The sequence below is a fragment of the Pollachius pollachius genome (genome assembly GCF_949987615.1).
Source record: "Pollachius pollachius genome assembly, chromosome: 11".
In the NCBI taxonomy this organism is placed as follows: domain Eukaryota; kingdom Metazoa; phylum Chordata; class Actinopteri; order Gadiformes; family Gadidae; genus Pollachius; species Pollachius pollachius.
Genome location: NC_136944.1, coordinates 6,289,739 through 6,300,638, shown reverse-complemented (window position 1 = coordinate 6,300,638; position 10,900 = coordinate 6,289,739). Strand labels below are relative to the sequence as shown.

The 10,900-nt window shown below is 43.2% G+C and overlaps 1 protein-coding gene across 1 annotated transcript; it reads right to left on the bottom strand.

Moving 5' to 3' along the window:
• Positions 1 to 1,028: 1,028 nt before the first annotated feature.
• Positions 1,029 to 10,620, bottom strand: LOC307083065 (transmembrane protease serine 9-like). Its single transcript, XM_079746858.1, has 10 exons — positions 10,481 to 10,620; positions 8,149 to 8,169; positions 7,558 to 7,717; positions 7,165 to 7,433; positions 6,611 to 6,750; positions 6,047 to 6,296; positions 3,749 to 3,917; positions 3,044 to 3,300; positions 2,774 to 2,871; positions 1,029 to 2,329 (listed from the first exon to the last, which is right to left on the bottom strand). The coding sequence occupies exons 1-10, from the start codon at positions 10,530 to 10,532 to the stop codon at positions 1,973 to 1,975; spliced, it is 1,773 nt and encodes a 590-aa protein (XP_079602984.1). The 5' UTR covers positions 10,533 to 10,620; the 3' UTR covers positions 1,029 to 1,972.
• Between the last annotated feature and the right edge of the window lie 280 nt (positions 10,621 to 10,900).

Here is a 10,900-nt window from a genome sequence, read left to right as displayed (position 1 = left end):
AGAGCTGTTAAATTGTGGAAAATGAGTTAAACTGTAATCAGACAACGCGGTTATATGCTATAGACCCTAGAGTATCTGTGGTATAAAGGCTGAGACGAATTTCGAATTATAAATATGTACAATCCATAATGTTAGCTCTCTGGCTCATAGCTCAGCGGACTAGAATACCTCATAGAATCGTTGCTTGTTGGCCGGAAACGGAAAGGGGGGCTGTTCACGTTTGGTTGTAGTCTTTTCGCTCGGTTCTCCGTCTCATCAGTAGGGCTAGAACCGAGCGAAGAGACTACAACCAAACGTGAACACCCATCCCTTTCCGTTTTCGGCCAACGAGCAATGTGTCTTCCAACAGAAAGCAATTGGATTTACAAAATGAGCTAAATGTGCAATAAAACACGATAGAAACTGTATTTCGCTACGATACTTGATTCAACCACTCTATTTCATCCTAGACAAACCACAAAGGGGGCTCAATGTTCAAAGTACCAGAAAAAACGAATAGCTCACAGCAACATATTGAAAAAAAAAAACATGAACTAGTTCATTTTTTGGAACTGTGAACTTAGTTCAAAATTTTGAATTATGAATGTGGTATTATTGCACTTTAGTTCATAATAATAATAATAACGTGATAGGAACCTATGTGTCGGGGGAAGGTTTAGCCGGATGCACGGGAAGTGTTGATCACGTCATACTCGGGATGCTGCTATTTATTCAATAAAGTGGTAGCCAGTAAACAGTGAACTTGCATGTGTTATTATTTAGTAAACACGACAATGAACGTTTAACTGAACTAGTTCATTTTAAAATTTGTGAACTCAACTTTGAACTAGTTCACGTAGAAAGTGAACTTTCCCAACATTGCCCAACACACTCTTACTAGTCTCTACTCCCAAGGGTCTCAGTGTCTCCCCAACGTTATGCAATGCATTCTGGGGGAAATGAGAATCAATAGCAAACCGCAAAAATAGTACCTACTTTTTCGTACTACATTCCGTTTTGTGATACCTAACAACATTAAATACAATAAATAACAGTTTAAATCTTTATTACCAACAAGCAAATTGCACAAATTCGTTGGAAAATAAACCCTGCAACACGGCCTTTAAGGTAACATAACGTGACATTTATTCAAAAAGCAACGAGTTTACGAAAGAGAGCTTTTAAATATATTGTGGTCCATCTTTATCAACCAAATCGTAAATTTGTTCACATTTCGCCGGAATCCATCATGGCAGATACTGAACACAAACTAATACTATTTTAATCCTTGGTAAAACTAGTTGAACTAATCCAGAGTTAAAACAAAGATGTGCAACACATCTGTGATTAATTCAAACCAGTTTTAACCTAGATTTACTAACCCTAGATTAACCCTAAACAAATATTATTTTAATCCATGTTTGTGCAATCCAGCCATAGTGTTTGAATTACCGCTGAAACAGTGGGTTCCCAATGACGGTTCTTTCAACTGTAATGATATTATTAAGTACTCGTATCTGGCATTCACACTTCAAAAACCTCCACAGCGGTATTCATGTCATGATCATCTTGTTTAACAACATTTATTTTTAAAATTAACCTTTGAAATTAATTTTTCGGCGTGTTAAGGCATATGACACACCCCCAGTGTAATTACATTCTCAACCTTAAGTCTCTCCTAACCATTGCTGGCTATTGCAATTCCAACCCCAAATAAAATAAGAAGTACAAATCAAAAAGAGATGTATTTTATAACTCCTCGCACCTTCAGATTCAAGAGCATAAGCAATCTTTTCCATGTAATATGATTAACGCAAATGTGTAAGCATGTGTAAGATGAGACTCCTCTGACTCCAACAGTCCATAAAAACCCCAAAAGGAAAAACAGAAAACGCTGCGTGATCGTTTCTTTACATGATCACATACTTCCCTCCCTGAGATACATACAACATGAAAATAAACCGGAGTCCAGCCCTTCGAGGCCACGCTGCCTCTAGACCAGCGAGGAGAAGAGGTAGATGGAGGAGAGGAGGAGAAGGTAGGACATGGAGAAGCGTGCGTCTGACGCGTGATTGGTGGTGGGGGCGTTGGTGGGGGCGGAGGTTGTGGGGGCGGAGGTCGTTGGGGCGTTGGTCGTGGGGGCGGAGGTCGTGGTGGTGCTGGCGGGGGACGGCAGCCTCCCCAGAGTTCTCCTCAGGAAGCCAGCAAATCGCGTTGTGGCGGTGAACACGGACTGGGCGGCGGCTCTCTCTGAGCGCACCATTCTGCTGTTGCCCATAACGTTGGGAAGCCCGGCCACTTGGGTCCAAGAGTTGCCGCTCTTGCACATCAGGGGGCCTCCGGCGTCACCCTGAAATCAAACACACGTTGTCATCCCCACCGGCACCTAGCCACACACAGCCCTCTTAACTAACTCCAGAGCACCAACATGTGTCCACCCCTAGCTTGAAAACGACTGTAACATATGAATGTACCAATGTCAAATCATGCACAATTCTCACATATCGTTAGCATCAGGGCATAATTGCCATATTTAAGTCATATGGCCAAATTGTGATATCTGATTCATTGGGCCTCATTGGCTATGTCTTACGCCAATCAGTGATTTTAACATTCCATAATCACTATCTGCCTCAGTCATCTATATGACTTTTTACGCTAAATACAACATGAACTTTAAAATATGACTTAGGCATTATGCTAAGGCAAACAACTATGATGTAAATCGTGAACATACATTTTGGCATTGTGAGCCATGAACTAAGAGGATTCTGAACTGTTGACCTTTCCTTACCTGTCTCACAGTCAGCGCTTCTGTGCAGATGTAGTCACTGGATGACGTGTTGCTACAACCCACCACCGTGGTGTTGAACTCCTGCAGGGTTTCTTGGGCTGCGGTCAGGTCAGAGAAAGTCAAGGTCAACAAAACAGTTGGACAATATACAGAGCCACGCTGAGTGAGTGAAACAAAGAACTAGTAGAACTACAATCAATGATCCGATTTTGTAACAAAAAGCCTAGTTGACACTAGAAGGGGGTGTGTGCTGTGGATGGGGGTCCTCACCGCCTCCCTGGCCCATGCCCCACCCTGCCATCCAACAGTCAGTGTTGTTCAGGAAGCTGCCCATCCCCTGGTCCAGACAGATGGGCTGGATGTAGTCCGAGAGCGTCGGCGGACTGGACAGCATGAGCACGGCGATGTTGTCTCCGGTGAGATTGCTGAGGGTGATGGATCTCACCCCCAGGGTTATGTTGAAGGAGTTGGGGCCGTTCAGATTCCGGCGGCCCAACTCAACCGTCCAGTAGGAGGCATTGGGGTACCTAAGTGAAGAGAGGAAAACCACCAGGGTGAGGGATTGACATTTGAAACAGGATATCGTCATGTTAAAGAAACCCTGATCCAATTGGATCACGGTGCAGATAGGCTTGTCACTCAACAACAACGGCACACCTATTTTATATCACAGTATTGATACATGTGTTTCTTAACATTCTGATTTATGCAAATAAATTGCACATCGCTTGATAAATGTGTGGATGACGAATGACTGTAACCATTGAGTGATAGCAAGGGGTAGGGGATTACTGGCATCAGGTGTGAATTATTTCCCACTTGTTAATATTTTTGTAAAATGTAAAATTCTGTAAAAATAACTTTGAAAGAAAGGATTGATACATGGTTGTGCTCGGATAAAACACAAAAAGCAACATACACAGAACACACCTCATACAGCCTCATCGTCAAGACAGACGCAACAAGCAGACTTACATGGTGAAGCAGGAGGCGTCGCTCAGGACGGCGTCCGCAGTCACCAGGGTGCCGCCGCACATGTGTGTGCCGTTGACCTGCAGGCTAGCGATCCAGGGCCACACGCCGGCGGACTGCACCAGCCCCCTGCTGTCACGGGTGTTCATGGGGGCGCTGCCGCACGTCAATGCTGGAACCAGGGACCATCAGGGGTGGGCCAAAGAAGGCGGAAATGGACACGGTCAACAAACATTGTAATGCTTATGAAACAGAAACCTTACAGCTTTAGCCGAGCCGCGACCCAATGCTTTAGTTAAGGGAAGTAATCCAGTTAATTCTAGTTGGCTTTTCTGTATATTTTGTCACATAAATATATGTATTACTGGCTTAAGGGGCATTGATCATTCTGGTATGTCAGAATAACAGTCAGAATAATGTCAGAATAACAGTCTATCATAGATGACCAAATGATAGTTTTACCTCCACAATCTAGCCTATCACTAGGGTACCACTGCGACATGCGTCAACAAAGACCGAGGATCCAACCCTCATTGTCCACAGGGGGAAAGAAAAGGCCACTTACGTGCTGGGCCGGACAGCCAGCAATAATTATAAAGACAATAATTATATAATATAATAATAACTATAATAATAATAATAATAATAATAATAATAATAATAATAATAATAATAATAATAATAATAAATACAATTTTGTCAAAATAAAGTCACAATGTTGTAATTCTGTGTCGGTTCCCTGGGAGATGAGTTTACTGCCATGTAAATGTTTTGTACATCCAGTTACCATTGATTACCATTTGATCGAATAACGTATTTTTAATATATATTTATCCTAGGCTACAGTATAATATAATAGTCATAGAATATATTCAGTAGGTACATTTTTTTAAACAGATATATTGTTCAACAAATGGGCGGAGCTGTTTCAGGCAGGACCTATCAGCTGACAGCTAACCGGTCCAATCTCGTGCTCTTACTATGATAGGCGGACCATTGAGTGGCTGCTCACTGCAGAGCCAATGCCACCTCTTTAATAGTTCCATGGAATTTCTCCTACTGTGACGGAAATTGACATAGCGTGACGGAAGTAGGAACAACGAAAAAACTAAACAACTAATAAATCTGCACCTGTGAGTGTTACTGCCGGGAATCAATATATTTTTACCTAACCATGACCATAACCAACAATTCTACCCGTAACCTCTAAACATAACCATCACCTTACCTTAACCCCCTAAACCCTACCATAACCCCTAAACACGACCATAACCCTACCTTAAACCCTAATCCTAACTATAACCCCTAAACCTAATCATTACCCTATCGTAACCCATTAACCTAACCATAACCCTACCTTAAACCCTAATCCTAACCATTATCCCCCTTAACCCTTAACCTAACCCCTTAACCTAACCATAACCCTACCTTCACCTCGTTGATTGACCAGCATAAAACCCAACCAGCAATTTGACTTTGCAGTGCGCACCACTTGAGTGAGTCAATTTAAGACCTCTTATCTCACAAGCACACTCTGTGAAGTTAATTCTTGAAGTTTGTTCTTCTCTGTTTGGCGTATCCAACACAATGGGTGTCTGACGCTGCCCATGGGGTACTGTTTAGTCCCAGTATCTGTGGTCAGATGTTGGTCTGCTGTTGGCATTCTATATCTGACATATGAATGTCATGCTTTCAGCAGGGAGCACCTTGAAAGAGTGGCATCATACCAGGAAACTAGAGTGTATCTCAAAATCATGTCATACAATAAGTGGTTAACTCTATGGGGTTATTTCTGACACAACAAGGAACCTGGTAGGTAGGGTTGGACTTGTTTCCAGAAACAACAACTGAAATGTTGACAGCTCCATCCATAATCAGACACAAACAGGTTTGACCGGCACCCTTGTTTTCATTGGAGCAATGTGGTCTTTAGCCATGACCGAAACCAACATTAAGCACTGTTTGAATAAAATATTGTAGGTGAATGCATAAGAACAGAGATGGAGACTTTGTTGCCAGTGAAAATACGCATTCCCCTACGATATTATCTTCTTCCACACTGAATTTCACGCTCTACGTGAAGTCTGGTTCATAGGGAATGAGACTAAAGGCATTTTAAATAACATTTAGGGATTCTCCACCACCCCACTATTGTGGTTCTGCTGAGTCAATTATTGACGGAAAATATGTTCACACAAAGTCAGTGGTGAAAGCCATCTACAATTCAAAGCACCCCACTTAATGGCAGCTGCTCTCTGCTTCACCCTCATTGTCCACAGAGGGAAAGAAAAGGCCACTTACGTGCTGGGGTGGGGCCGGACGGAGGGTCACCACAGTTGAAGGTGGCGTCGCTGTTGTTTCCCGTGGAGCGGAAGTCAACAAAGCCGGGCTGGTTGGTGGCGATGATACTGTTGATCCATGCCTGATATTCAGACACTCTGGCGTATACTCCAGGGAAGTTGGGCAGGGCACATCCTTGACCAAAGCTCACCACTCCCGACTGGACCCACTGCAGATCCTGTTTGCCTACAAGAGGACCCCCAGAGTCACCCTTTAGGGGAAGAGGATCAAAGCCACGATGGGTTAGCAAAATACCTCCAACTGCATGAAGTTAGTGTCATTACCAGGTCCTTTATGATTGGTGTTGTGCTTTGGGTGTCTGATGCTTAATTGGTGGGGTATGTTTCGTTTTGCACTAATGTGTTTTTCGTGCGCTATATGGCCTAACTCACTATGTCATCTGTCCTGCCTCACCTAATGCACTATTTCTGCATGCTAAACTGCATTTTGTTGTCCAGAACAAAATTTGTTGAATCTAATCTAGTCTAGGGAGCTCCTCTAAAAACACGACTGTTTAACAGTTACCTGACACGAGTCCTTCCCTCCGGCTGACAATCCAGCGCAGATCATGTTGTTGGTGATTTGGCCCACCCCATAGTTACAGTTACACTCCCTGTTGCCCACTATGGGCAGGTCCACTTCCTGGAGGATGTCCGCGGCCGTACCTATGAATGGAAGGAAGGAAACGGGACTTTGAAAAGGCAGCTCATGATGGGGCCCTGCTGTGTGAAACGACTTGATTTACGGTCGTATTGACCCACCTCAGTGGGCCTGACAGTGCACAATGCAAGTGCGGAGACCCACTCTATACTGTGGCACACATTTTAACTAGTTAAATGGTCAATGGTAAATGGCCTGCATATATATAACGCATTTCTAACCAGTGGCCACTAAAAGCGCTTTACAATATGGTCTAACATTCAGCCATTCGTGCACACATTCACACACCGACGGCGGTGTCAACCATGCAAGGCGACAGCCAGCTCATCAGGAGCGGTTAATGTGCGGCGTCTTGTCTCAGGGACAGCTCGACACTCAGGACTAGGTCTAGGGACACACGCCGGAAGGAAAAGACCCACCTTCAAACGAGGTGGTTCCCCAGCCAGTGACCCAGTTGATGATGCCGCTGTTGAACGTGCTTCCGTCCGCGGCCAGGCAGACGGGCGCGATGTAGTCTGTGAAGGCGACAGTCGAGGAGAGCTGCAGCAGGCAGATGTCGTTGTCATTGGTGTTAGCGTCGTAATCGGGGTGACAGGCAATCCTCGAGATGGTCCGGGACACCTCGTTGGGGTTGCTGCCCGCCTGGTCCTGACGGCCCAGGAAGACCGTGAAAACTGCCGTGTCAGTTCTGATCGGAAAGGAAACAACGTCACCATTAGTCTTGTACGTCTAAAATGAATGTTCGAGTTGTTGATGAACCAGAGATGAGGAACATGTTTTGGCTATTGCCGGATGCAGAAGATTGACTTTACCTGTTGAAGCAGTGGGCAGCGGTCAGCACCCACAGATTGTTGATCAAAGACCCCCCACAGAAATGGCCAGACGTCTGCAAACTGGCCTGCCAGGGCCAGGTGCCCGGAGCAGCATCCACTCCTCCAACGATCCTGGTGTTGAGAGGAGCCCGACCACATACTGAAAAAGGTTCAAGGCGTCAGAGAAGGAGCAATGGCCTCTATGAACGTCTGCTGCTGCAGTGTCCCTGACTAAAGACAAAGCCCACATTCTCTGCCTCACTTCATTTTTAATAGTATACTCAGAATACATTTAATTGATATAGCTCTTTTCAAAATACTAAGACACTTCGCACAATACCAAAAAGAGTCAAATAAAGTCACTGGTAGATATCAATGAAAATATACAATTCCTATATATATACAAAGATAACATGTTATACATAACCTGAAATCTTTTTAGAGTGAAATTGATCAATTTTAAATACATTGATTCAAGCAGAATGTATGGGCATTGATAAGGAAATAGGGCAGCCTCTAGGGGAATATAAATAAATGGTCAATTTAAATTATAATTAATTGAAACATAGGTTTTTATTTAGAATCTCTTACCATTTAGCTGTGAGGATGCCTCTGCAAAAAGAAAGAGAAAATGTATAACAATTGAATCATATATAATGTGATAATAATTATATAATATAATAATAATAAAATACAATTTTGTCAAAATAAAGACACAATGTTGTAATTCTGTGTCTGTTCCCTGGGAGATAGTGCAGTCTGTTTAACTCGAACGTTTCTGAGTTTACTGCCATGTGACAGTTTTGTACATCCAGTTACCATTGATTACCATTTGATCGAATAATGTCTTTTTTAGATACATTTACCCTTAGCTAAAGTATAATAGAATAGTCATAGAATATAGTCACTAGGTAAAAAAATGTTAAGAGATATGTTTTTCAACAATTGGGCGTAGCTGTTTCAACCTGACAGCTCACCGGTCCAATCTCAGGCTCGTACTCTGATAGGTGGACCATTGAGTGGCTGCTCACTGCAGAGCCAATGGGGTAAGACTCTTATCTCTCACACACACACACACACACACACACACACACACACACACACACACACAAACAAACACTCTCTGTGAGGTAAAGTGTGCTGAGCTGAGTTTTAACCAGCACCAACCCATCCTCCACCTGATTTGTTTCCGCTCTGTTTGGCGCATCCTACACAATGGGTGTCTGACGCTGCCCATGGGGTACTGTTTAGTCCCGGTATCTGTGGTCAGATGTTGGTCTGCTGTTGGCATTCTATATCTGACATATGTATGTCATGCTTTCAGCAGGGAGCACCTTGAAAGAGTGGCATCATACCAGGAAACTAGAGTGGTGTCTCAAAATCATGTCATACAATAAGTGGTTAACTCTATGGGGTTATTTCTGACACAACAAGGAATCTGGTAGGTAGGGTTGGACTTGTTTCCAGAAACAACAACTGAAATGTTGACAGCTCCATTCATAATCGGACACAAACAGGTTTGACCGGCACCCTTGTTTTCATTGGAGCAATGTGGTCTTTAGCCATGACCGAAACCGACATTAAGCACTGTTTGAATAAAATATTGTAGGTGAATGCATAAGAACAGAGATGGAGACTTTGTTGCCAGTGAAAATACGCATTCCCCTACGATATTATCTTCTTCCACACTGAATTTCACGCTCTACGTGAAGTCTGGTTCATAGGGAATGAGACTAAAGGCATTTTAAATAACATTTAGGGATTCTCCACCACCCCACTATTGTGGTTCTGCTGAGTCAATTATTGACGGAAAATATGTTCACACAAAGTCAGTGGTGAAAGCCATCTACAATTCAAAGCACCCCACTTAATGGCAGCTGCTCTCTTAAAATAGAGGCCAATGCAGAGTTCCTCTCACACAGTCAACAGAGTCCCTTTAACACAGGTGACAGTCTCCGTGAGTCTGTAAATTCAGACTGGAATGATGTTCCATTTCACAATATAATTACTACTATAGCCTATATGATTTGCTTTATAATTATTCATCAATTATTCTTGCTACATTTCAATATACATGTCACAATGTCAGAGGATTAAATTGGCAATAATCTAGAATATAATATATAATTGTTATAATTAGAATAATATATAGATAATATCCGAGTAATATTTGTGGGGCATTTTACACATCATTCTCTCAACTTTTGGTTGGTGTTACTTGAGTTTCTGGTGGAGATTTTGGTCTGCCTTCAGCCCCGAAAAAGTGGGGAACGACTCAATCCACAATCTGTAGGCCTGCTATCATTTTGAATGTTAAAAAAAACGAAATTTCAGAAAATGAGGATGTTCACTTTGAACATCCAACACGCGTTCTTCTCCTCATCTGGTTCAGGTCCTTGTCTGACTCCTTCCCCGTCCACCAGACCAGAGGCCTTACACTACTGAGAAACATGAGCCGCCTGTATGGCTTCTTCCTCGCATCGGACGATGGCATGAACAGATTAATGGGGGGGGGTGGGGGCAGGGCTGCTATTCACTAGAATGAGGATTATCTCGTTTGGTTCACATCGTCTTTTTAAGATGGTAAATGCAAAACCCCTGATAGAAAGCTTTGGCCAGTCTTGTTTCTTGTTAGTTCAGTTCCCTTTTAAAGCATAGAAGCGCTGTCCTTTTTTTTCGTATGCATTCTTAATGAAGAAAGAAATTAATGAAGGAAACCAAATGGGGAAGTCTGTTAAGGAAAAACAGATATAAATTAAGGGAGCGATTACAATACAAAGCTTTGAGCCTACTTCAGAGTGTATACACTCACACACACACACACACACACACACAGACACACACACACAAGTCTTATCCGTGACCCTGTCTATATCCAGATGACCTGTCCAGGTGCCCCAAGAGGAAGGAGGGGGGTACTTACCCTGCATCACCAGTAGTAGCACCGCCACCCATAGCGCCTTGAGTCCAGCCATCCTAACAGCTTCAAGTCCTCAATTCAGTTGAGCCTTATAAAACCTTTCTCTCTTCCCTTTTGATTGTCTTTCTAATGCCACCGCGCAACACAGGCGGAAGACACGCCCATGGGACAGGTGCACCTTCTCCATCCCGTGTAAACTACATCACAACATCATAAGTCATCTCTACTTTATTTGGGCGGGGAAAGAAACACAGGGAAGATATAAAACCTTACAAAAACCGAAGGAGAGAGGCGGAATGGCCCTTCCCTGTCTGGTAGATCATTATGGGGCAGCTCAAATTTGTCCAATTGTTGGCTGGTGTGCCCCAGATTATAGATCAAGATGGAAAGAGATAGAGAGCTTGATGGGAAAGACACTACCAG

Coding starts and splice junctions, on each gene's coding strand:
- LOC307083065 (XM_079746858.1), bottom strand. CDS start 10,532: ATGGCTGGACTCAAGGCGCTATGGGTGGCGGTGCTACTACTGGTGATG. Junction 8,170..10,480: donor GCTACTACTGGTGATGCAGG/GTAAGTACCCCC, acceptor TTCTTTTTGCAG/AGGCATCCTCACAGCTAAAT. Junction 6,297..6,610: donor GAGGGAAGGACTCGTGTCAG/GTAACTGTTAAA, acceptor CTTCCCCTAAAG/GGTGACTCTGGGGGTCCTCT.